Source organism: Marmota marmota, unplaced genomic scaffold (assembly GCF_001458135.2).
Source record: "Marmota marmota marmota unplaced genomic scaffold, marMar, whole genome shotgun sequence".
NCBI lineage: Eukaryota > Metazoa > Chordata > Mammalia > Rodentia > Sciuridae > Marmota > Marmota marmota.
The window spans coordinates 22,988,534-23,015,874 of NW_026000174.1; the positions used below are offsets into that span (position 1 = coordinate 22,988,534).

At 38.1% G+C, this 27,341-nt stretch overlaps 1 protein-coding gene across 2 annotated transcripts in view; it reads left to right on the plus strand.

Annotated features, from left to right (window-relative positions):
- Swap70 (switching B cell complex subunit SWAP70) overlaps positions 1-27,341 on the plus strand; it is a 72,018-nt gene that overhangs the window by 38,963 nt on the left and 5,714 nt on the right. For both annotated transcript variants that reach the window (XM_015477616.2, XM_048788317.1), the window contains 6 exons: positions 9,512-9,739; positions 13,161-13,307; positions 14,936-15,044; positions 16,931-17,112; positions 22,017-22,124; positions 23,771-23,937. In XM_015477616.2, coding sequence (XP_015333102.1) covers positions 9,512-9,739; positions 13,161-13,307; positions 14,936-15,044; positions 16,931-17,112; positions 22,017-22,124; positions 23,771-23,937 — 941 coding nt within the window. The remainder of the gene's footprint in view (positions 1-9,511; positions 9,740-13,160; positions 13,308-14,935; positions 15,045-16,930; positions 17,113-22,016; positions 22,125-23,770; positions 23,938-27,341) is intronic.

Consider the following 27,341-nt stretch of genomic DNA (forward strand, 5'->3'; position numbering starts at 1 on the left):
ATGCCAATCAAAATCCCAACGGCATTTCTTGTAGAAATAGAGAAAGCAATCATGAAATTCATATGGAAAAATAAAAGACCTAGAATAGCAAAAACAATGCTAAGCAGGAAGTGTGAATCAGGCGGTATAGCGATACCAGACTTCAAACTATACTACAGAGCAATAGTAACAAAAACAGCATGGTACTGGTACCAAAACAGGCGGGTGGACCAATGGTACAGAATAGAGGACACAGAAACCAATCCACAAAACTACAACTATCTTATATTTGATAAAGGGGCTAAAAGCATGCAGTGGAGGAAGGATAGCATATTCAACAAATGGTGCTGGGATAACTGGAAATCCATATGCAACAAAATGAAACTGAACCCCTTTCTCTCGCCATGCACAAAAGTGAATTCAAAGTGGATCAAGGAGCTTGATATCAAACCAGAGACGCGCCGTCTGATAGAAGAAAAAGTTGGCTACGATCTACAGACGGTGGGGCTGGGCTCCAAATTCCTCAATAGGACACCCATAGCACAAAAGTTAATAACCCAATCAACAAATGGGCCAAGGACCTGAACAGACACTTCTCAGAGAAGGACATACAATNAGATCATAGGTGTATAAAAATAGATGATGAGTCAGATTTGGCTGATGAACTGCAATTTGTAACATGCTCATTTCCTAACAAGTTCAAGTGTCAAATTTCCTAGCTCCATCTCTGTTCACTAGCTGTGTGACCTTGGGCAATTTACTTATTTTATTTTTGCTGCAATTTCCTGAGCTTTAAAATAGGGATAATGCTACTGTCTTCTTTCTAGTGTTTTTAAGAAGATCTAATGAGACAATGCCTAGACTAAGGAAAGCAGTCACTAAGCATTAGCTATTTTATTTATGGGGAAAGTAGAACTTATACTGGACTAAAGGATGGGGAAGATTTCAATTAATGGAGAAGGCAGAGAATAATTCTGGATAGAAGAAATAGTTGTAGTTATATGAGGTAGAGAAGCAAAGAGTATGTTTGAAATGGGCAAGATACCCAGTATGAGTGAATTGCCAGTGAATATGCTTACTTGGAAACAGCCAACTTGGCTGATGTAAGTCAAAAATAAAATATTTTTTAAAAAGGATGCTGATCCCTTTCAATAAATTTGTCACCCCAAAGTCTGTACCACAGTCTCCTTCCCAAGGAAACCAACCAACATTAATCAATGTGTGTAAATTTTGAATACCTATAATTTGGTATGTGGGTGTCAAAGAACACTTATATTTAGTACAATTTAAAATAAATTTTTTTTTTCTTTTTTAAAAGGATACTGTGGGTAGCTCATAGAACATCATGATGACTGAAAAATCGGGTGCAGAGGCTATGTAGCCTAGTTTGTACCAGTTACTCCAATGAAGAGCCACAGGAAAATGGCTGCAGCCACCAGAGGGCAGGTATTACACTTGAACTGTGGAATACCTCTGGCCTGGACACTGTGCTGCCCAGGAACTCACATAGCTCCTGCTACCAGGGAGAGTTCTCCATAGAATCCTGTCTAAATTCAGAATCAGGCATGATGCATCTAATTGGTGTGGCCTTGGTGAAGCACTAGTGCTAGCTACAAAGGAGGCTTGGAAAGGGCGCATTTGTATTTTCAGCTTCTACTTTGTGGAGGTAGGGAATTCCCAAGGCTTAAGAAGGGAGTTAGGGGGCGGAGGCTATAGCTCAGAGTTAAAGTGCTTGCCTCGTATGGGTTCAATCCCCAGCATCATATAAAAATAAATAAAGAGACTGTGTGTTCATCGACAACTAAATAAACAATTTTTTTAAAAAGGGAGTTAGATGCTGGGCAGTCACAGAAGAATGCCACATGTCCTATCTAAGTGGAACATGATGACATTGAAGAAGAGAGTGGTGGACAAGGCTGGAGAATTTTGACTTTTTCCTGTACACAGTGGGTAGCTGTGAGCCACTCATGGTTTCTGAACAAGAGAGTAATAGGTGAATAATAAAATAAGGAGAGATGGGAAGCTAAGAAAAGGTAAGTGGCACTGATGACTGTGGTGTAGTATCAGTGAGAATGGAAAAGAAGACCAAATGGAAGGATCCTAGGGGTCACAGGATCAAGTGCATAGTGCCTGTCTGTGGGGAGGTAGCAGGCCTGGGCAACTGGAGATAATATAGTGTTTTTGTCTTTGAAATCAGACTGATTGGTTTGAAACCCAACTTTACTTACTTATTAGCTATGTGACACATGACTTAATCTCTCTGTTTGGGTTTCATCATCTTAAAATGGGGATGCCTACTTTCTTCAGCATACTTTGAGAGGACTGAAAAAAGTTGAACATGTGTGAAGCATTTAACATAGTGCCTGGACCCAAGACGAGTGCTCATGAAAAGAGGTGTTGGGGGAGGGTGGGAGGAAGTATGCATGTGTGTAGGTGGGAGGAGACAGTGACAGAGGGAATACAGAGAATAAGTAACAGGATGATCAACAGATTGAGGACATGATGGATGTGCTACATTTGGCATTTTAGGTGGGATATCCTTGTGGAATGTAATCAGTTGAAAGTAAACAATCTAGAGCTTATTAGAGGCCAGAGCTGGAGATAGAGGTAGGGAAACCATGGAAGTAAATTAAATTAAATCACGGGGGAAGGGATTGCAGTGGGAATTTTGAGGGCCAAGGGCAGAACCTTGGGACTGTTTCTATAGCAGGAGGAGGAAGTAGATTTGGTAAAGGAAGCTGAATTGAACAGGCTGTGAGATAGAAGGAGAATTGGGAGAGTGTTGTCAAAGAAACAAAAAGTTCTAAGAAGCAGAAGGATGATTACTGGCTACAGAAAAATTAGTGATAATTTTTGGATTAACTATTGGTGGTCATTGGTAATTAAGGAAAAGGCAGTATCACTGTGGTAGAAGGAATGTTTCTTAGTGTTAAATAACAGTAGTGATGTATTAATCATGTATGTAGACTAAAGGGTAAATAAAAAAGATAACATGCTATATAATATTTGTCCAAGGAAATTGTCTAGCTTAATACAGAGACATGAGGGAAATGGAGTGATGATAGATGTAGAAAAAGGTATACAATTGTATTTTAAAAACTTGACTGTTGCTTGGAAAAACTGTGCAAATAAGATTTCCAATATTGTCTTTAAAGACATTTTATAATTACACTCAGTATTCCAGATATATATATATATATATATATATATATATATATATATGGTGTTTTAGAACTGGAGATGGTGTTGGTCTTTACCATTGATGTTTTGTTTTTTTTTCCATCACTAAAATATTTATGGTGACCTTGTCCTGATTTCAGAATTAGAAATTAGTAAGAAGGGAAGTGCTGGGGGGGTGGTGATACTGGCCAAATTATATTGTTATATTGTGTGTATGTACAAATATGTAACAACAAGTCCCCTCATTATGTGTAACTATAATGCTCTAATAAAAAATGTGGAAAGAGGAAAAAAACAGAAATTAGTGAGAAAGGAGACAATTTTATTCCTTGATGTAACAGTACTTGCTTGATGTGGGAGACTTGTCATGGGCTTTAAATTATCACTGAGCCACATCTGTGAAGGGAACCAGACAACATCAGCCTCCTGACTACTCTAAGAAACTTAAAAAAACTTGTGCTGCAGGTGGCCTGAAGAATAGGACCCATATGGGCCTCAATGTGTGTCCTGACTATCCTTTCTGCAGCCCAGAGCCCAGCCCAGACTTTTCAGAGGACTTAACTTCATTGAAGGCTGAAATGAATGTCTTGGTGTCTCTCTGAAAAACAGTTCATCTCATTTGAAAAAAGAACAGCCTCTCTTTGATTCATTAGAATAGTTAGGCAGCGTACCTTGTCATGTTTTTGTTTGTACTTTTTGGGCTTTTAATTGCCTCAGCATTTCTTCTCCCCAGAAGTAGAATTAGAATTAGCATTGTAGATTATTCCTCTGTGGACAGGCATGCTTATGCAGGGAAAGAAGGGTCATTGGAACAGATGAATAGGGAACTGCTTTGGCTGTTGAACCAGGCTCCTGAGGTTTAAACGCGTGGACTTGTACTTACTGAGCTCTTAGTGTATCTATCACCTTCAGCTAGGCATAGCAAACCCAAGGTTGCACTACATCATGGAAAACACATCACATTAGGTTTTGCTTCCTTTCTAAATGATGTAATAGCATTATAAAAACTGTATTTGAACCTAGTTTTAGACTTACAGATTTTAATAAAGTGTGAAAACATATATTTAAAAATAAATTTCAAAATGGTTTAATTTGTAATGAGTGTACATCTGGGTTTAACTTGTAATCTTGTCAACGGTTTTTAGGCCTTATAAAATAATCTTGCTTTCAGTAATGTATCTACTGTCTGCGCCACCCCCCCACTCCCCCTCAGTACTGTGGATCCATCCGAGAGCATTACACATACTAAGCAAGCACTCCACCATCAAGTATGCCCCCAGTGCGAGTATTTTTTTATTTTTTTGGTACCAGGAATTGAACCCAGGAGCACTTAACTACTGAACCACATCCCCCAGCCCTTTTTATATTTTATTTAGAGACAGGATCTTGCTGAATTGCTAAGTGCTTTGCTGAGTTGCTGAGGCGGGTTTTAAACTTGTGATCCTTCTGCCTCAGCCTCCCAATTTGTTTGGATTATAGGCCTGTGCCACCATGCCTGGCTCAGTGTGAGTGAGTTTTTTTTTTTTTTAATAAGTTCTTTTTTGTTTCTATTTTTTTTTTAAGTTTAGGTGGACACAATACCTTTATTTTATTTTTATGTGGCGCTGAAGATCAAACCCAGTGCCTCATGCATGCCAGGTGAGCACTCTACCTCTGAGCCACAACCCCAGCAGTGTGAGTGTTTTTTTTTTTTTTTAAGGAAGGAATTTTTTAAAATACCTTTATTCTATTTATTCATTTGTATGTGGTGCTGAGGATCAAACCCAGGGCCTCACATGTGCTAGGCAAGCATTCTACCACTGAGCTATTGCCCCAGCCCCAGTGTGAGTGTTTTTAAGGAAGATTTTTTTCCTTCTACTTTAGTTAATACTATAGGGACATTTGTATGAATAATGTTGAATGATAGTAAATTTGCATTTGATTCAGTTAATGGAAAACTAACAGAAAGTAGTGTCAATGTTAAATCAATATTTAAACAACTTAAAGCAGAGTTAAGATGATTCACATAGATGTCAGAAAATAGGATCCCATTTGAGTTGGTTCCGTAATTTTCCTCAGATGATATTCCTGGAAGTGTGTATCTGTATAGTTTTTACTTAGTATTCATTTCCCACAGCACTAAGAATAAAACAGGATGTGTCTCTTGTGGACTTATTTGGAAGAATTGCCTTGATGCAATAGAAGGTCAAACCTGAAATAGTTTTAAGAGGCTCTAAGTGAAATAAAACCTGAATTGTTTTAAGCCTATAAATGCCCCTTTTGATGATGACAAGGAAAGAACTTTTAACAGAATAAAATTTTGAGCTGAACACCTAGAAAATCACACGCAGATTAAAAGTTTATTCTTTGTTATTTTTGGTGAAACTTGCTTGGAAGGAGGAAGTAAGCTGCTTCCTGAAATTGAATGAGCTCTCAGAATTGGTGCAGGCCACTGGAGACTAGCACGGCAGCATGTGATTTATTATTTAGTATAATTGAATAGTTTAGAATGGGAATGTTTGTCTTTCCTTGGCCCACTATAATGAAACAAAAGTAACTCAAGTTATTTGGTTATGGTAAGTATGTGATTGTGTTGAAAGTCAACAGGAGTGCATCTAGATTAGTTGTCTGTTCAGAGTCACTAGGGTTGCTGAGCAGGTAGATTCTGGGTGCTGAGAGCCTCATTAGGCTTGGGAGGGTACCTTTGGAAAGATTTAGGGTGAACCTGGGAAGATGCCTCTAGAGCTGATTGACTGTTAACAGGCAATTTCTGAGTTGCAGACATTATAAAAGATCTCTGATACTGCAAAGGAAACTGAAGCTTGGAATGTGAGAGACTTGTGCTCATTCATAGTGGTAGATGAAGCAATTTCCTGACTTGTACTCGTGGTCAGTGAGCTGCACCATCTTGTCACACCCACTCATCCATTATTCTGTGCACACACGTGGCATGCACATGTGCTTCTTTTGGCTGTACTGCCAAATTTCTAGTTGAGTCTGTACTCCCTGAACCCTGAGTTATATAATCTGGCAGCCTGGGCACTTTTTGCTGTCTTTATTAAGCTTGAATTTTTATACATGTTAATTCCGCTAAGTTATTTTACCTTGAGCAATTGTGTATGTTAGTGTCTTTTAACTCTTATTTTCTTTTTTGGCTCTCTTCAGTCTCTTATTGACTATTATCTTTTTTGTTCCCTTCATCTTTTCTGTCCTTTTCTTTTTCTTACTATCCCTCCTCTCTGTACTGGGGATTGAACCCAGGGCCTCCAGATGCTGAGCAAACCTTCTGCTACTGAGCTGTATCTCCCGCTCCTCATCCCCCTTATTAACCATTTCCCTTTTCTCTCTTCCACTGTCTATTCCTGTTATTTCTACTTCAGAGCCAAGAAACTACTTAATATCTGATAGACATAACAGTAGGCAATGTATCTCAGCAAGATACAGCGAGGGAAAGACCAAAAGTGAACATTTGTTGAACACCCACTATGTGCTGTTTTAAGGTATAAGATAATTTTTCCTAAAGGAGTTTATATCTCATTGAATTTAATCAGAAGAACTCTTGATATTTTTAATCTTCTGATATTTTGTAAATGTATATTTCTTTGCACATATGTATTTCTTTCTTTTTCTATTAAAATATATTGTTTTATGAACAACATTATAACCAAGTTAATGGTGTGCAAAGGATAAGGAAAAAATTAAATCATAATTCTGTTTGTAGCAAATAAAATTTACTTTTTCTGTTTTTGACAAATATTCTACTCAGTGAAGAGGGGAAACAACATTGGAGTACCTACTATATGCCAGGCATTGTGAAAATTGCTCTGTATTTTTCTCCTTTTATCCCCATAGTAGTTCTATATGATTCATATTGTTATGCTCATTTCATAGTTGAAAAAATTGAGGCTTATCTTATTTTAGTTTAGCAGTTATTAGTTTAGACGTGCTGTGTTCTAGGTACTGTGCTGAAAACTGGGAATGCGAGTGGGACATCTTCCCTTCTACAAGGAATTAAAAAAATGGTAGAAAAGCAAATGAGTGAAAACACTTCATTACAATATGTTACGTACAGTGACCTAGAAGAGGATTGCTGGACCTGTTTTAGGGTTGGTCAGAATAGGTTTGCTAGAACAGTGCTTTTCAAACTTTAGTGTGCAGGTGTGGATACCTGGGTTACTTGTTAAAATGCAGATTCTGATTTGGAATCTTTGGTGGGACCTGAGAATCTTCATTTTGAGCAGGCTCCTGAGTGATGCCAAAGCACAGACCTTACTTTGAGCAGGAATATCCTGGAGGTGGATGTAGAACTCTAACAAAACAAAGGTAGAAAAATGAAAAATATGTTCTAGACAGGAGACAAGGCATAGAAGCATAGAAGCAGCATGTTAAATGGGTACCCAAGTTAAAATCCATGCAGGTGTTGACACACTACTGCTTGCTGGCCAAACTCAGCTCATAGCCTATTTTTGTAAAGTCCCTGCATTTACTTTTTTGTATTTCTAAAGGGCTAAAAGTAAAAACAGAGAAGAACATGTGATAGAGATGAATAAATATTTATCATTCAGCCCTTTAAAGTTTGTAACTTGTGATCTGTGATAGAGGTGGTGAATTGGGACTTAAGGGAAGGCATGCTAGAGAAATTAGGCTGGAGGATGATTACCCAGGGATGGAAAGCATAGCCTTTATCTTTGAGATGATAGGGAGCCAAGGAAGATTTAGAGAGGAGAGTGACAGCCTCAAGTTTTTGTTTTAAAAAAATCCCTTTGGCAGAATATAGACTGAAAAGGGGCCACATTGGAGTCAGGGAAGACAAATAGGAGGCCCAAAGCAAGGCAAATGGTAGAAATATTTTTGACAAAGTTTTTCATTTTCTTTTGATTTCAACCCATAAGAAGAGAAACATTTTATTTATTTTTTAATATTTATTTTTTAGTTGTAGTTGGACACAATACCTTTATTTCACTTATTTATTTTTATGTGGTGCTGAGGATCGAACCCAGGTCTCACACGTGCAAGGCGATTGATTGCTCTACCGCTAAGCCACAACCCCAGCCCAAGAGAAACATCTTATATTATGACCAGCATAAATAGAATAAAACTTATTACAAAGCAGTATTTGTCTTAATTGTGGTTGAACACAAGTATTTTTCATTTTATCCCCCAAATTGCTGGTTATTGCCCACCCATTGAATTGATTTCATAGTGGACCATAACCCACAGTTTGAAAACACTGATCTAGGAAAGTAATATCAGCAAGATTTGTCACTAGTTTGATGTAAAGGGTGAGGAACAAGAATCCTGCTATGGATAAACATGTGAATGCTGTTGCTTCCAATTGAAATCAAGAATAAAGGGGAAACAATTTGAAAAGAGGTGATTTATTCCTTTTTGAACATGCTGAGTTTGAGAGCTCTGTAGGATTCCCAGGCTTTCCAGAAGAGATACCAAAGTCTCATTTAGTATTACTGCCTCATTGTTTTGTTTAGCTGCTATTATTTCAATAGTAGTATTTTCTACATATAGGTGTGATTCAGGATTTAGTAAGCTGCTTTGGCTCAGGCTGGTAATTCAGCCATTATTCCCAGTATTCTAATGGAAAGAGGAAGCGTGAATCAAATAACTGGTTTACACAGAAAATTTGTAAATTGGGAGTTAACTTTTGTATTCTACTTTGAGATGTTTATTTAATTTAGCTCTTGTATGTTAGTTTAGTAAGAGTATTGTTCTGGGGCTGGGGTTGTGGCTCAGTGATAGAGTGCTTGTCTAGCATGTGTGAGGAGCTGGGTTGATTCTCAGCACTGCACATAAATGAATGAGTAAAATAAAGGTCCATCAACATCTAAAAAAAAAAGGTATTATGTCCAACTATAATTAAAAAAGATTATTGTTCTGTCATTGAAATAGCCAACAGAGAGTAATCAGATCACAATAATAAATTTGTGTGTGGTTTTGTATTTGTTGTTTACTTTAGTTCTGTATATAAATACACTATTAGAGGGTCATCAACTTTTTGGGGGGGGGGCTGAGTACCGGGGATTAAACTCAAGGGCATTCAATCACTGAGCCACATCCCCAGCCCTATTTTGAATTTTATTTAGAGACAGGGTCTCACTGAATTGCTTAATGCCTTGCTTTTGCTGAGGCTGGCTTTGAACTTGTGATCTTCATGCCTCAGCCTCCTGGTTATCAACTTTTGATTCTTTTGCTTACTCTAGGCTAAGAAAGAACCATTGGCATTTTATCCATATCCCTTTCCCTAACAGTAGTTTCTTTAAAGAAATATACTTTTGGAACTCCAAATAATATTTTCTAAGTTGACCATTAGTAAGTAGGAAATAATTTAAAAATTAAAAAAATTTTTTTTTTTACACAGATTGAATACCTGCTTAAGAAACTTACAGAAGCTATGGGAGGAGGCTGGCAACAAGAACAATTTGAACATTATAAAATCAATTTTGATGACAGTAAAGATGGCCTTTCTGCGTGGGAACTTATTGAGCTTATTGGAAATGGACAGTTTAGTAAAGGCATGGATCGGCAGACGATATCTATGGCAATTAATGAAGTGTTTAATGAGCTTATATTAGATGTGTTAAAACAGGTAAGGATCCTATAACTATGTATTTTTCCTCATCTTTAGAATTTGACATGTTTGAAATAAAGTAGTAATTTTTTTTTCTGTAAAGATGATATGAGTCACATACTCTTTTTTAAAAATTTTGTGGTGCTAAGGATTGAACCCAGGGCTGCTCTACCACTAAAGTACATCCCCAGCCTTTAAAAAAAAAAAAAAAAATTATTTTGAGGCAGGGTCTTGCAGTGTTGCCAGGCTACCCTCAAACTGTGATCCTCTTGCTGCAGTCTTCTGAGTAGCAGGGATTATAGGTATATATTATTGTGCCTGGCCAGTTATACATTAAACTGTAGATTTAGAACAAGAATAATGCAAAAAAGCAATAAAAATAAATTTAAAATGAATAAATAAATAAATAAATGCTATAGATTCTTTTTTTTTTTAAATTTTTTATTGTGGGTTGTTCAAAACATTACAAATTTCTTGACATATCATATTCCACACTTTGATTCAAGTGGGTTATGAACTCCCACCTTCACCCCATACACAGATTGCAGAATCACATCAGTTACACATCCATTGATTTACATATTGCCATACTAGTGTCTGTTGTGCTCCGCTGCCTTTCCCATCCTCCACCCTCCCCCCTCCCCACCTCTCCCCTCCCCTCCCCTCCTCTCTCTCTACCCCCTCCACTGTATAACCCTGAGGGTCTCCTTCCATTACCATGCAGTTTCCCTTCTCTTTCCCTTTCCCTCCCACCTCTCATCCCTGTTAAATGTTAATCTTCTTCTCCTGCTCTTCGTCCCTACTCTGATCTTAGTTACTCTCCTTATATCAAAGAAGACATTTGGCATTTGTTTTTTAGGGATTGGCTAGCTTCACTTAGCATAATCTGCTCTAATGCCATCCATTTCCCTGTAAATTCTATGATTTTGTCATTTTTTAATGCAGAGTAATACTCCATTGTGTATAAATGCCACATTTTTTTTATCCATTCGTCTATTGAAGGGCATCTAGGTTGGTTCCACAGTCTTGCTATTGTGAACTGTGCTGCTATGAACATCGATGTAGCAGTGTCCCTGTAGCATGCTCTTTTTAGGTCTTTAGGGAATAGACCGAGAAGGGGAATAGCTGGGTCAAATGGTGGCTCCATTCCCAGCTTTCCAAGAAATCTCCATACTGCTTTCCAAATTGGCTGCACCAATCTGCAGTCCCACCAGCAATGTACAAGTGTACCCTTTTCCCCACATCCTCGCCAGCACTTGTTGTTGTTTGACTTCATAATGGCTGCCAATCTTACTGGAGTGAGATGGTATCTTAGGGTGGTTTTGATTTGAAATGCTATAGATTCTTAAAAAAAAAAGAATAATACTCTTATTTTTCTAGTTTTTTATTAGGCTTTCATTTTTTTTTCCCCCAGTGCTGGTGATCAAACTCAGTGCCCCCTGCATTCTATGTAAGCTCTGTTCTACCGAGTTACACTCCTAGCCCTAGGCTTTCATTTTAAAAGAATTACTGGTACAGTTTTGAAATATGGTTAAGAATTGAGATGCTACTATTTTAAAGTAACTATTTAAATAATTACGTTTCCCATATTATGTGGATATTCATACCCGTTCATCTGGAAAGATATTCATAGCATATTGTTCAGTGAAAAAGCAACAATCTGCAGAACATGGGGTACCTTGTGATCTCTTTCATGCAGCATGTGATATATGTGTGTGGAGTAGTCTGAAAGGATATTCACCAAAACATTCACAGTGATTGCCTCCGGAAAGTGTGATTTTTTTTTTTTTTTTTTGAAATCATGTTTTCCTTTTTATTCCTTTTCTGTATTATTGGACTTTCTACATGATTTTATATTATTTTTAAACATTAAAAAATATTCTTACTTTTAGAAAATGATACTTCCATATAACAGAGTTCATTTTTTCTTATTTTACTCTTTGTTTTCTCCAAACCTAGTCTAGTATCTGATATATACATGGGAAGCTTAATGCTTGATACATAGAATTTGTATATATTTTTAGTGGATCTTTCAAACTTATTACATTTTTATATGAAGCAATAACTGATTGTTTATTTACGTGTTTTGCTCCTTTATTTGTTCAGTAGGTGATATTGTTGTCTTTGCCCCCCCCCCCCCCCATGGAGTGTATCAGTAAACATCAATTAATGCTTAACTTGTGTAGGTTTTGGTGCTACAAAGAGGTATGAGACATGGTCTCTAAAGACTTAAAGGCCCATTAAGATGGCAGGATATAGGACTACTAATGAATTGTACTGTGAGATATCTTTTGCTTAAATGTCCAAAGATTAAGAAACCGAACGAGTTATATGATTAGAATTTAGTATAATGATCAAATGAACTTTGCAGCCAAGTTAATATCATACATTTGATGGTATAGTCTATTGTAGCCTATCAGCATCTGTAGATTTAATATTAAAAATTTCATTGATTTTTTTTTTTGTACAACTCTGAAAGACTTTAGTCTATAATAATATGTGATTTGTTAAAGTAAAAATTTGAATTATACACCTTTGGGGCTAATATATGGAAAGGAAGTTCAGAGCTTAGAGTGTGAGCTTAGAAGGTAGTATCCTAAATCCTGGTCCAGTTCTTTTCTGCTTGTCCAGAGCAGAGCAGAGTTCCTCTTCCTGTGTAGTGAGAGGTTAGGTGCAAAGAGAGGTTGCTACTAGAGGGTGAAATCCTCTAGTATTGATTGAAAGGATAGACTTGGCCAAGTTGATACTCTGACATTTTCATTGATTGAAACTTTAATTTACGAAGAATTATTGTTAGAGGGTCTTTTTTATTTTATTATTTTTTAATGAAATAGAATAGTATAATGAACTTCTGTATACCTATCACCCAACCCCAACAACACATGGATAATCCTACTCTATCTACTTCCTGCCTCTTCTGTGTTTTTCTTGAAGTAAATTCTAGACATTTCATTTTATCTGTAAATATTTCAATAGATATCTCAAGAGGCCTGGAATTTTAAAAACTCACAATGTTTTAACATCAAGAGTTCTAAATCTGATACCTGTATCACTTTGTGGAGGTTGTCTCTGAAATGTTTGAAATTGTATGCAAACTTTTATCTGCGTGTTCTTGCATGAATTTGGGTGTAATGCTCCTGGCCTTCATAGATTCTCAAAGGGCAAGAATCATTGACATTTATGTATTAGGATCATTGATCAGACAGTGGAGTAGACGAGTCTGCTAAGAAAGAAATATCAACTTTTACACATACAAAAACAAGCATTGGGCTGGGGATATAGCTCAGTTGGTAGAGTGCTTGCCCGCCATGCACAAGACCCTGTTTTTTTGTGTGGTGCTGAGTTCAATCCCCAGCACTACAAAAACATACTACCACCATCAACAAAACCAAAAAACTCCACAAGCATTAGCATTTACATCAGATTTAATCTTTCCTAGGGTTACATGATGAAAAAAGGCCATAGACGGAAAAACTGGACTGAACGCTGGTTTGTACTAAAACCCAACATAATTTCTTATTATGTAAGTGAGGATCTGAAAGATAAGAAAGGAGACATTCTCTTGGATGAAAACTGCTGTGTAGAGGTACGTCTACTATTACTTCTTTGCAGGATTACCTGCTGCTGCCCCCTGCTGTCAAAGGAGTTTCCTCTCCGTCCCCTTTTTAGTCTCTAGAGCCCGAAATAATCATAAATTCACATTTCCAAAATAATATAGGCATACAGTCACCATAGTTTCTGAACCAAAAATTAAAGATAGCTGACAAGATTTTTCTGATATGAATGTTTTGTACAAAGTATATAGAGATTCAACCTTTGTACATTTAAGGAATCATTTATTAAATAAAATGAAGTTATAAAAAAGAAAAGAAAAAAGCAAGGCAGTGTTTGAAATCATGAATATACTGAAAGATCTGGGGACATTTTGAATATATTAAGTAAAACAAGATTAAGCATTGTATTTGAAAAATTTGACTTTCAGGACACTTCATTCACAGCTACTAAATTCTGTTAAGAAGTGAAATCCTAGCTGGGTACGGTGGCACACACCTATAATTCCAGTGACTCAGGAGCCTGAGGAACATGAGTTCAAAGCCAGTCTCAGCAACTTAGAGAGGCTCTAAGCAACTTAGTGAGACCCTGTCTTAAAATTTTAAAATGTAAAAAAAGGGCTAGGGATGCGACTCAGTGATTAAGTGCCCCTGGGTTCTATCCCTGGTACCCACCCTCCCCAAAGGTGAAATTCTCAAGAACATAAATTTTGAGTTTTTAACTTGTATTATGTTTATATTTGTTGAAGAACATGTAGAATAACTGAGCTCTCACTCATAGAGCATTTTGATGAAAGAAATGGTACAGATATATTATACCATTATACTTACCATATAGGACTGCAGTGCCCACAAAGGGGGCTGTTTAGATTTAACTGAAGAGAGATCACAAGATTGCTGTAGTCTTTGTCATTCTACTTATAAGAATATAGGGAAGAAACCACAGATTGCCAGCAATAACATCCTGGGTGCTAGGAGAGGAAACCACAGTAGACGGAGGTACGATAGGACTCATCCTGACACGGAAGTCTTTTATGTCATAGGAATCAGTACTTCTTATAATGATCCCATGTGTGTACCTTATAGGGTTCCTACAGGGTGGAATATGCTTGGGTGCAGGAGTTGCTATGCTTCTAAATAAAGCATGGCAACCCCACATCCCCATCAGTTGTTTGTATTTCTCCAGGCAGACGTGGTATACCAGTTAGGGTTATTGTTACCATAAGTAATGCAACCTAGGGGAATAGCATTAGTAAATCAGTAATTTGCATTTGTAGGTGTTTTCCACAGACATTGAGCTTCAGTCAGATTTGTGTAAATAAGTTTTAAATACTTTTTAAAAATATTTTTATTTTTTAGAAGTAGTTGGACACAATACCTTTATTTTGATGTGGTGCTGAGGATCGAACCCAAGGCCTTACACGTGCTAGACAAGCGCTCTATCACTGAGCCACAATCCCAGCCCTTAAATACTTAATAACATTTTAGGGCTAGGGTTGTGGCTCAGTTGTAGAGTGCTTGCCTGGCATGCATGAGGGGCTACTGGGTTTCATCCTCAGTACCACATAAAAATAAAACAAAGGTATTGTGTCAACCTACAACTAAAATTATATATTTTAAAAAAAGTAAAATTTTAAAGAACTTATAACACTTTCTGTTTTAGTCTCTGCCTGACAAAGATGGAAAGAAATGCCTCTTTATAATAAAATGTTTTGATAAGACCTTTGAAATCAGTGCTTCAGATAAGAAAAAGAAACAAGAGTGGATTCAGGGTAAGGCAATTTTTATTATATGCCATGATAAAGATGATTAAGAAATATTTTTTAATCTCATGAAAGATGCTAAAATATTGTTTCCTTATTGTTTATAGTTATATCTACTTGTGACATAGTAACCAAAAGGAAAACAACTTAAGATGAATTCTCAATTTTTCATTAATTAATTTGCATAATGAACTTGGGAGGAAATTATAAATAGGAAATTTGAGGTTTTATTTACTGCTTAAAGCCCATGGAGTTTCCCCTTTTAGGACTATGAAGAATGTTAAAATGACTGTCTTGTTATGTTTTTGGTCATATATAAAACAAAAGTGGAATTAATGCAGTAATTTTTAAATACTTCAAGTGATTTTCAAGTCAATTATTAATTTCCAAAAGAATAATAATCTTAAGAACATAAACTTTGGAATTAATTCAAATTAGTAAAGAATTACATGTGAGATTTTATTTTAAACTGAAAGGGGATTCCAAATAGTCTTGAACATAAATGAAATTACACTGCATTGGAATCTTGAGTCTACTTTCCTGGGTCATGTAACTTGAATGATTAATTCTGTAGCTGCTTTCTTCTTCTTTGGAATGGAGAGAATAATAGTGCCTACTTCTCAGAGTTGTTGTGAGGATTAGAAGTTAGATGACAGATATACTTTACACATTTTCAAAATGACATTCTTACAGAAGTTTTTGTGATAGATTGCAAACAATCCTATTGTCTATTAATTGGGAAATGGTTGAACAAATTATGATAGCATTACACAGTGGAGCACTTTTGCAGTACTCATTGTTTAGTACTTCATGTACACTTTTGCGTGTGCAGTACTGGCAATTGAGCTGAGGGCCTTGAGTGTGCCAGGCAAATGCTCCACTTGTATGCTCCACTGTTATGGATATTTGAGATAACTTATACAGATAAGTAAAGTGAAAACACTGAGGCTCAAAGGGCATGTTGTGTCACCATTTGTGTCAAAAGAAAGTAGAAGAGTATATACATGTTCATTTGCTTAAAATACCTCAGGAAAAATACATAAGAAACTGTTAGCATTTGTTGCTAATCAGGCAGGAAACCCAGTACCTGGGGCATAGGAGTAAGTGGAAGACTTCCAAAATGTCTTTTAATGCTTTTTGATTTTAAGCAATGTATATTAGTCAAGAAATAAAATTTAAGTAATTAAAAATTCCAGGAAAGAAATCAGGTTTATATGAAAATCAGATAATTTATGTAAAAGAAATGCATATTGAATATATATGCATCTTCCATTATATAATTTTTTATATATATTATATTATATATATTATATATTTGCATTCATTATATAATTTTTTTTCCTGTGCCAGATATCGAACTTATGACTCATGCATGCTAAGCAAGCCCTCTACCCCTGAGCCACTTCCCCACTCCTAAATTTTCAATGAATGTCAGCTAATGTAATGTGATCTGTTATCTCAGGGAGATGGTTTTATAAGGCACAGATGAGGGACAGACTAAATACAGCTGGCTGCAGATCTGACATCAGGAACTTTGACTCCCTGCCCTTACTATGCCTTATTCTTATTTAACTTTTAGAGAAGTAGAGAGAAGGGAGTTGAAAGTATTGTTAGAAGTTCTTAAAATATGTGCAGAACAGGTGTATCACCATGCATTTTTGGAGTTAGAAGAGACTTAAAAGATCATCTCTTATTTTATGATCTCATTTTGGAGATGAGGAAGCCCATGCTTCAAGAGACTGGATGTTTGCTCATGGTTATAACATGGCTTACTGGCAAAATCAGAATCCATGCTGGGTCTTCTGTCCTCTGGTTTTCTTCCTGCTGTGTCGCTTGTATGGTAGACATGTAAAGAATAAAGTATATTTCCCATTTTTCTCCACTACCTTTTGTAGCCATTCATTCTACTATCCACTTGTTGAAGCTGGGCAGCCCTCCACCACACAAAGAAGCCCGTCAGCGTCGGAAAGAAATGCGAAAGAAGCTATTGGCTGAGCAAGAGGAGCTGGAGCGGCAGATGAAGGAGCTCCAGGCCGCCAATGAAAGCAAGCAGGAGGAGCTGGAGACTGTGAGGAAGGTGTGTGTGGGCTCAGGGCTGGAGGAGCACTCTTCATTTCAATGCGAAGCCACAGCCACCTTACTTACTTTGGTTCCACCAACAGTAGGCTAATACAATTTTCAGGAGAGGTTTGGTGAACTGTGTTCTCAAGTGTATCCAGATCACTTGTGAGGCTCTTTGGTTTTCCCAGCCTAAATAGCATGAAGGTCTCAGGTCAGCAAAAACATCTCATTGAAAAAGAAGATATATTTATTAAAAAAATGAGTACATTTTAATTTTGTCAAAGAAAGATGTGAAATTTCATCCTTTTGGGAACATGAAGGCTATTTTGGGGTGACCACTGCAGGACCCCTCCCCCCAGCTCCCGTGCACATTTATGAGTGTCTCCAAAGACTCTTAATGTAGATTGAGGTTTTTATACTATTTGATGTCAGAGTTATAGTCTAGTCAGTCAGCTTCTCCTTCCATCAAGGCTAGGTTGTCAAGTACTATAGAGTGTATGGGATAGTTGGCACTCACAGGGTGACATTGTTCCCTGATAGGAGTGGCAGTGAGTCCCCCTTGTGTGGGCATGGTCTTTATTTGGGACATTTCAGGACTGAGCCTGTTTAACCATAAGCTTATAGACCCCCCTGCCCGCCCCGCCTGCCTGCAATACCTTTACACTAGATATAGGGGTGACTCGTGGTTTGAGGCCTCACATTCCTCATGGGCTTCTCCTTTTACAACCCAGGGAAATGCCACACTGTACACTGAACCAAGTAGACCCATAAGTATTTTCTAAAAATACATTTATAATCTTAGGTACTATGTGATCATACATCTTAGAAACAGCCATTACTAGGCAGCCCAGATACTTTACAAAAGCAGCTCCCTTGATTGCTCTTCTCTCCAAATCACTCTTACATCTTGCCTCTTTCTGCTACAAAACATTTTCCGTATCAAGTTCATTGAGAGGCTAGGCTGAGCACCTGCAATATAGACCCACTCTTTCCTCCCTTCTGTGCATACATTAGAAATGAATGTTATGAGGGTAGAGGTGAGGTGGGAAGCTGGGGTGTGGTTCCCTTGTACTTTGTTAAATTTATGAAATAGGCCATACCTGAAGAGGAAAGCATAAAATATGTATTGTAAGTTATCATGCAATTAATACCAATGAAACTACTACCAAGGTTAAGACAGAATATGGCCAGTATTTTTTTATTATTTTTAGATTTAAATGACAGAAGAGTATATTTTGACATATTATACATACATGGAGTATAATTTATTCTAATTAGGATTTGCCAATATTTTGAAGCTTCCCCCCCCTTTTTAATTTTTAAAAATTTACAAACAGTTAAGATTAACCGTTTGTATATATATATATTTTTTTATTTTTAACATATGCTTGGATTCTTGTAACAGCCATGGACAGAATATAGAACAATTAATACCCCCAGAGAATTCCCTTGTGCTTCTCTTTTGTATTTAGACCTTGTTTTCACCTTTAAATCCTGGAAATCACTTATCTGTTTCTAAAAAAAGTACATACTAACCTCAGTGTTCTGCATTTAGTTTCATTGAATGTATTTTTGAGATCTCTCTAAATCAGTGTTAGGAGAGCTTCCTTATTCTTCTTTATGACAGCCTGACATTCTGTCATATAGCTGTTTAATATTCCATTGCATGGCTGTGTCATTACTTATTTAATTGATTACCCCACTGAGGAACATTTGGGTTGTTTTTACTCTTTTAATAGACAATGCTGTAGGGCATTATCTTGAATCTGTGCCATTTTGTATATGTTCATACATGTTCTGGTATCTCTGTAAAATAATTCTCAGAAGTAGAATTTCTGGGCCAGAAGTGTGAAATCCAGGTTGAGGGAACAGCTGCCATCCTAAATGCTGCTGTTACTCCACAAGGTGAAAAGTATTCTAGGGCTTGGCAGTTAAGGGCTCCTGCCTAGAGATGTCCCATATCACTCCTATTTACAATATTTTAATCAGAACTAGTCATATATTTCTAATGAGAAGTCAGCTGTCAGGTTTACTGGGGTTCCTTGTGTGTGGGGAATAATTTTTCTTCTGCTGCTTTCAAGATTTTCTTTTCTGAGGTTGTCTTATATAACAGTTTATTGTGATGTTTGTGGCTGTGGATCTCTTTGTATTTATCCTATTGAGTTTGCTGAACTTCTCAGGTTTGTAGGCTAATGTTGCCCCATCAAATTTGAGAAATTTTTAGTTATTTCTTCAAATTTTTTTTTCTTGGACTGGGATTGTAGCTCAGTGGTAGAGCGCTCGCCTTGCATGTGTGAGACCCCGGGTTCGATCCTTAGCACCACATAAAAAAATAAATAAGTGAAATAAAGGTATTGTGTCCAACTACAACTAAAAATAAATATTTAAAAAAAATTTTTTCTACTCCTTTCTCCTCTTTCTGCTATTTTTACTATACAGATGTTGGTGTTCATGATGATGCCCCACATTTCTCTAAGACTCTATTCAGTTTTCTTCATTTTTTTTCTGTTCTAATTGCATAATTTATATAGATTTATTTTTCAGGGAGTCTTCTTGTAGCCCAAATATACTATGAGTTTCTAGTGAATTTTTCATTTCAGTTATTGTACTTTTCAATTCCACAATCTCTTTTTGGTTCTTTTTATAATTTCTTTCTTCTTATTGATATTGTCTGTGGGATGGGATATCATCATTCCTTCCATTACTCCTTTAAGCATAGTTTCCTTTATTTCTTTGAACATATTTATAACTGCTTTGAAGTCTTCTGGCAGATATTCATCCAGGCCTCTTCAAAGGCAGTTTCTAGTTCCTGTTTTCTTTTTCTTTTTGTTGTTGTTATTGTTTTTTCCCATGTATGGGTTACAGTTTCCTGTTTCTTTTTCATGTCTTATAATTTTTTATAGAAAACTGGACACTTTATAAAACCATAGCAACTCTGGATTTTGATTCTAACACTGTCTGTCTTAGGACTCATTTATTTGTTTGGTGATTTGGCTAGACTGTTTCCTGGACTGTTTTCTGATAGTGTGTTGCCTCTGTGCTTCTCAGAGGCAAGCCTTGGGCATGCACATAGTCACCTTGAGATGACCCCAATTTTAGCAGGGCTCTCTTTAGATGTTTCTTTTTCTACTCTCTCTGTTAAGCCATCCACCTCTGTTGGTATCACAAACTGTTAGGTCTCAGTATTTCTGGTTGACAGAATGTTCTATGTTTTTCACAATACCTTAGAGCCTAAATTGCCCTTTGGTCTGAATATCATTTAAATTCAGGTCTATATGTAGTCAAGACTAGTTCTTAAGATTTGTTCTTGCCATGTGAGGGCTCTGCCTAAGCTGTCTCTTCCCCTGGTTTTCTCTGTCAGGCTTTTGACTGGTCTGTAGTTTAGTTTGTTGCTCTCATGGAGCCACCAGCCTCCTCCTAATTCCTTACCACCAAACTCTCCGTTGTTATCAAGTGTCCTTAGGCTTATTCTTCTTCACAATTTCAAATAAAGTCACTTCCAAACCTGTCTTTCTCCCTGAACAAAACTTCTGTGCAGCATTCTGGAATTTGTGGAGATAACAGTATACTCTGCTTGGAATAGCATTCCTGCTTTATGAGCCTGTCAACTGATGGGGGAAGGTGGCCTTTGGTCTTTGTTGCTTGCCTCTCCCTTTGTGAAGCTTCTGCCCCATAAATGAGTTGGGACAAGGGTAATCAGGTCTAGTCCTCTCAACCTGCCCACCCTGTGAGTGGGGGCTGAGGGAAAGAGAGCTCCAGATCTCTTAGCCATGCTTGCCTGGAATAGAGTTTCTGCAGCATAGAGCTGGGGAAGGTAAGGAATACTGGCTTCTATCCCTCCTAGGGAGTTGGTGCAGCCCTGGGCTGTGAATTGAGAGGAGAGGAGCCTTCAATCTTAGTTTCATCTGCCAGAAGTAGATTGGGCAGATGGAATGTGTTGTGTCCCAAAAGCTATAGACTCACTGTTCTTAGCTGAGGTTTGGTAGATTTTCTTTTTTTGTTTTTTGTTTTATGGTTCTGGGGATCAAGCCCAGGGCCTTGTGCATGCTAGTAAGTGCTCTACCACTGAGCTGCATTCTCAGCCCTTAGTAGATTTTCTTAGATAAATGTTCTCCATTTCTTTATGTGTTTAGGATAATTTCCAGAGACTTTAAGTGGTTGTTTCCCCATTTTTTTAATAAGTAATTTTTATCATCTATTGTTCCACTGGGGAAATGATCCATGGAGCTCCTCAGGCCCCTCTTCTGGCAGTTGAGCTCTTGTAAAAGTTTTAAGGAATAATGTGCAAGATAAAGAACTGCAAGATTAGGGGCTTGCCTCACACATGTGAGGCACTGGTTTCGATCCTCAGCACCACATAAAAATAAATAAAATAAATAAAGATTAAAAAAAAAAAGAACTGCAAGATTAGATCTCAAACCTGGTGAAAAGAATTGCAAATGAAAATAATTCAATGGCTGTACTACAACTTCCTCTGCAAAATATTATTCAGACATACCAGTGTTCATTCATCATTTATCAAATTTGTTTTGCATGTTAAAATTTGTTGCAAATTGCTGGGATGGAATTCCAATGGGTCTAACAGTTTTTATTCTTTTTTTTTTTTTTTTTTGGTACCGAGGATTGAACCCATGGGCACTCAACCACTGAGCCACATCCGCAGCCCTTTTTTGTATTTTATTTTAAGACAGAGTCTTACTGAGTTGCTTAATGCCTTGCTAAATTACTGAGGCTGGCTTTGAACTCTAGATCCTCCTGCCTCAACCTCCCTAGCTGCTGGGGTTAGAGGCATGTGCCACCGAGCCTGGCTTTATTCTATTTTTATTGAATGTTTGGCTTTACTCATAAGCTTGGCTTTTTCTCTCAAATGTTCCACTGTAACAAATCTGCTTTTCTGGGGATGGGTTTTTAATTGGGTAGAAACTGGAGGAAGCAGCATCTCGTGCAGCAGAAGAGGAAAAGAAACGCCTGCAAACTCAAGTGGAGCTGCAAGCCAGGTTCAGCACAGAGCTGGAGCGTGAGAAGCTGGTGAGGATCCCATGGCTGAGTTCATTGGGCCAGCCTGATGAGGGGAAAGGGAGGCCTGGGAGGCTGGAGAAAGGCCATCTTCTGCTACTGACATGCAGTGATTACTGGGGAAATTATGTGTTCGTTCATTCGTTAGTCCTTTATTGAGCACCTCCTGTGTTCCAAGCACTGTGCCAAAGATATAAAGGTGAAAGATATGAGTATTGTTTTAAAGACCTGCCAAGCAGATATTTATGGGATGGAATATTGAATGCTTGTGACTGTATGTCCTGATTTTTTTCCTGGGACTATCTTTGTCCTCTTGGTAAAATTATTATTAATATCTTTCATTCTCAGAAGTTATTTGGAAAATAAATAGCTTTGAAAAAGTGAGCATAGATTTTATCACATTTCTCCTCTATAATGAACTATGAGGAGGGATCTTAAGTTGCAAGAACATCTGCATTTTGGTTTGCTACTCCTGGCAGCTCTGATTCATCCTAGAGGCCCCAAAGGTCCGAGTGGCTCCAGGACATCATCAGCTGGTTAATAGGTCTTGTTCTGTTGAGCCATGCTATGTGGGAAAGTGCAGAGCCCTATGCCTTTATGTGCTCATGACATTTCCTGTCGTCATTTAAAGCGCTTGTTTGTGTTGTGAGAGGAAAGCACAGGGGGCAGACGTGTAGTTGGGAGGTAATCATGCACTCACAGTGTGGAGGCCTAGCCTTTCTTCCTTTCTGTTCCTTCTCACTGAGTTGTAGTTTTCTCTTAAATATAGTGGTTATCATATGGTCTTTCCTGGCTCTTTTCACTAGCTATTGCTAGTGAAAATATTTTATAAGCTGAAAAAACATCTGCTAACATTTATGATATTATATTTAGGATAATCTTTAAGGCAGAGATCAAAACTCTTACCCAGAAGTGGGGAAACCACACACTTCTTAAGGTACTGACTTAACTACTGGAGTTCTTCCCTGGCTAGAGGTGTCCTAGGGAGGGGAGAAGAGGGGTGACAGTAGGCAAATGCAGGAGGAGTCGCCTGCAGACCAAGTTTCCCTTCTCCATTTGTTTTCACGTGCAGGTTGCTCTGAGTGGGCAAAAGTTCATTCATTCCTTTCAGTGAAGACTGTTGTTAAAGAAGTTGTGGCTGTCAGAAAAGAATTTAAAGAAAAATTATATAGGGAAACGTTTTTTTTTTTTTGACTTGACTCAAAAGGTGGAGTACAGCCTGGCGTGGTGGCATACGCCTGTAGTCTAAGCGGCTTGGGAGGCTAAGGTAGGAGGATGGTAAGTTCAAAGCCAGCCTCAGCCACTTAGCAAGACCCTGAATAATTCGGTGAGACCCTGTCTCTAAATAAAATGTAAAAGGGGCTGGAGATGTGGCTCAGTGGATAAGCGCCCCTGAGTACAAAAAAAAAAAAAATGTGGAGTGGAAAGTATGAAAAATATACCAAAGCAGGAACACAGCATTTGGGTTGGAGTCTTTTACAGCTGGAATTGGATGTTGTGCTCTCATTTTTTTCATATTTAATTCAAGAACTGAAGGCAGGGACTACCACACTGGTGAACTGTGGGCAGCTCCCAGGATAGAGGTGGGGTGGGAGGCTTTCCCCATAGTTGAAGTCAGCCTGCATTTCAGCATGACCATGACCCTTTTATACCTTCAGATCAGACAGCAGATGGAAGAACAGGTTGCCCAAAAGTCCTCTGAACTGGAACAGTATCTACAGCGAGTACGGGAGCTGGAAGACATGTACCTAAAGCTGCAGGAGGCTCTTGAGGATGAGAGGCAGGCCCGGCAAGATGAAGAGATGGTGCGGAAACTTCAGGCCAGGTGCCATATCAGTTTGCAGACTTTGCCTTACATGTTTGGCTTGGACTGATGGTTTCTTGGGTCAGCTAATACTGGTGGAAGGGGAGGAGGCTCTCACTCTGGCAGTGACAGGGCTTATGTGTTGTCCAGGCTGGATAGACTCTGGAGATTTGGCCTACTAGTGTGTTTCTCTTCATCCTAGGGCACTGAAACCCTTGCTTAGGAAGCTAAAGAAGGACCTTATCTGTTTTAGAGCAGTCTGTGGGTATGTTTGATGGAGTCCTGTTAATCATACTCTAGAATATCCATGAGCCCAGATCAGCTTGGTGAGAAGTTGACTTTTTTGTGTTGCAGATAAGAGATAGCCCTTAATATAGGGACAGGGCTGGGCTTAGGCCAGAGTTGCAGCTACAGTGTAGAGTACATGTGCAGTTTCCATTTGGTCATTCAGAATAGTACTGTAGTAAGTACTACTTGAAATAGCAAAGTGGTTTTAATAGCAAAATGATTTTAAATGTAAATGTAACTACTATATGTAGCTCTCTGCACCAGTAAGCTAAAAGTTCAGTACAAAATTTAAACTTTTTCTTCGTGTACAAAACCTATTTTATGAATATAATTATTTTCTTTTTTCTAAATTATTTTTCTTCTTAGTTTTTGGAACTTGAGATGGACAAATTTGCCCCATCTAGTGGTCATTTTTAAGATGTGGGTTCTTTCTTTCATGAAGTCCCTGAGTACTGGGCCTGATTCAGAGACTGACTGTCAAGATTGGCAGAGGGGATTTGCACCTTGCTTCTCAGGATTGGCCTGGGTAGGAAAAAAACAAAGAAAGTCATAACAATATATCTACATTTGAGGATAAATATATTTTTGAAAAGGATCTCATTATATTGTCCAGGCTGACTTTTTAACTCTCAGATTCAAGTGACCTTCCTGCCTTACTCTCCCAAGTACCTGGAACTAATATACTTGGTCCTTTCTCTGTAGTGCCTTAAGTTTCTCCAAGATAGCTTTTATAGTAAATTGTTTAAATGTAATAACTTTGACTTGAACCACCTGGGTCTTTTTAAAAAATATTTATTTTTTGGTTGTAGGTGTACACAATACCTTTATTTTTTATTTTTATGTGGTGCTGAGGATCGAATCCAGTGCCTCACATACGCTAAGCAAGTACTCTACCACTAAGCCACACCCCAGCCCCCCATCTGGGTCTTGTAATTTTTTTTATCATTAAAATTTTAATGTGTAACCCTGAAGGTTATCTAGGTGCTTTTGAATGGAGACTCAGAAGAAAACTGTTTTAATGTGTGGAAAAATCAAGTATTGAAAAGTTCTGGAGGCTGAGCCATGTCCCACTGTAACTTTTACCCACTGAAATTTTGGATCTCTAAGGTCTGGGAGCATCCTTGGTCATGTCTGCATTCCTAGTAACCAGTGCAGTGCCTAGCACATGCTGAGTGCCCAAAGGAATACTTTTTGAATGGATGGATGGATTGAAGTTTTACCTACTGTGGCCTTGTGGACCCAGAGTCTGTCTTCCAAGTGTTATAAATATTTTTCTATGTGTTTGAAGGCAGTTAGGGACTGGGTTCCAGAGTGAGGTGTGGCTACTGATTCCCAGATATGAAACTTTGTAGCTGTGTACTTTTAGAGAAGTGCTTCACTACTTTGAGCCTTCAGTTCCTTATCTATAAAGTAAAGTAACTGCCAACTCTGTAGGGCTGTGAAGATGAAATGAGATATTTTAGGCATAGTGTTTAGCATAATGTTTGTGGGCACACAGTATAAGATGCTCTCTGTTCCTTTATCTGATTTGCAGATGGGGAAGATACTTCATGTATATAATTTCAAAATAAGCATTCAAAAAGATGTTGACAGGCTACAGTGATAGTTTTAGACTAATAAGATAGTTTAAAATATCAAAGAACAAGTACTGGCCTAATAGCAGTTCATTTGAAAGATCCAGGGTTTCACTTCCCTGTGATGTGGTTGCCAAAACCTCAGGTACTATTAGGCAGCTTTAATAAATGTGAAGTGTCCAGAGCAAATGAAGTAATAGTCTCACAGTAATAACGTGAGCTGTTGTTTACTCAGCACTTGCTACATGGCAGCCGTGTAAGTACCTTACATGCATCATCACATTTGATTCATCAGCACACCTCTTATGGTAATTCTTTTTTTAATTTTTGAGACAGAGTTTTGCTGTATTGTCCAGGCTGGCCTCAAATTCCTGGGCTCAAGTGACCTTCCTATCTCATGCTTCCAAGTAGCTGGGACTATGTGTGTGTATCACCACACCTGGCTATTCTTTTCTTTTCTTTTTAAATAAATGAGGAACCTGAAATGCAAAAAGAGAGTGAGGCACTAGACTTCATTCATGGGTTTGTTTGCATACCACAGAAACTGGCTTGAATTAGCTGAAGCAATAAAATAATTTATTGAAAGGTTCTTAAGTAGTTCACCGGTTCCACAGAAAGGCAGGTGGGCAGGCTTTGAACACTAGCAGCAACCAGGCTGGGAAAATTCATTAACCTGGACTACAGCTCAAACCAGACTTGAGAAAGGACACCACACATTGGTACTGGGTGACAGTAGTACCATTTCTTCTGCTGCCACTCTACACTAGATATTGCTGCCATCAGCAAAGTAAATTCTGCACTGTCTTGGGTTCTGTGTGTCAATAGTTTCTGAGTCCAAGTTCCAGGAGAGGTATCTGTTTAGCCAAGCTCAGCCCTTGTCTTCCCTGTGCCCTGGTTTCCAAGGAGCAGAAAGGTAGCTTTCTGGCCTGCGGCATCTATAGTGGGAGATAGTTCCACCTCTCATCAAGATTCCTAATGTGGTAGATTCCCTAGACACCTGAGAGACAGAATTCAGGTTCTGGGCAGCACAATCTCCCAGAAAATGTCCATTTTCCTCCCATACTTTATTATTAGAATGAAGAAACAGCCCTTCTAGTCTTGCTCACTGTTTATCCCAGTTCCTAGAGGAGCACTTGGAAGGTGTATAATAAATTCAGATTGAATGAGGGGATAAACTGTATGCTGTTCAGACTACATCTGCAATGCTTTATTCAGCTGTGTACATCTTACTCCAAGAGACTTGAAAGGAGCTAGTGTGTGTCTCAGGAAGGATATTGCATGTGGACACTGGGCCCCATCTTTGGGCTGGATCTGGTCTACTTGGGGAGGCATTCTTAGCAGGAAGGAGAGCCACCTTCCTGTGCTGAAAGGTGATCATGGCAAAGAGGGAGCAGATTGATCATTTGTAGAATTAGGGATAGTGGATGGGGAAGCTCATGTTGGTATAAGAAGGAACTTCCTAAGGATTGAAGCTGCCCATAGATATACTGACTGACTCATGAGAGTGTCAGTGGCCCCTTGACTAGGGTATTGCAGCAGAGTTGGACAGTCATCTTTGAGAAA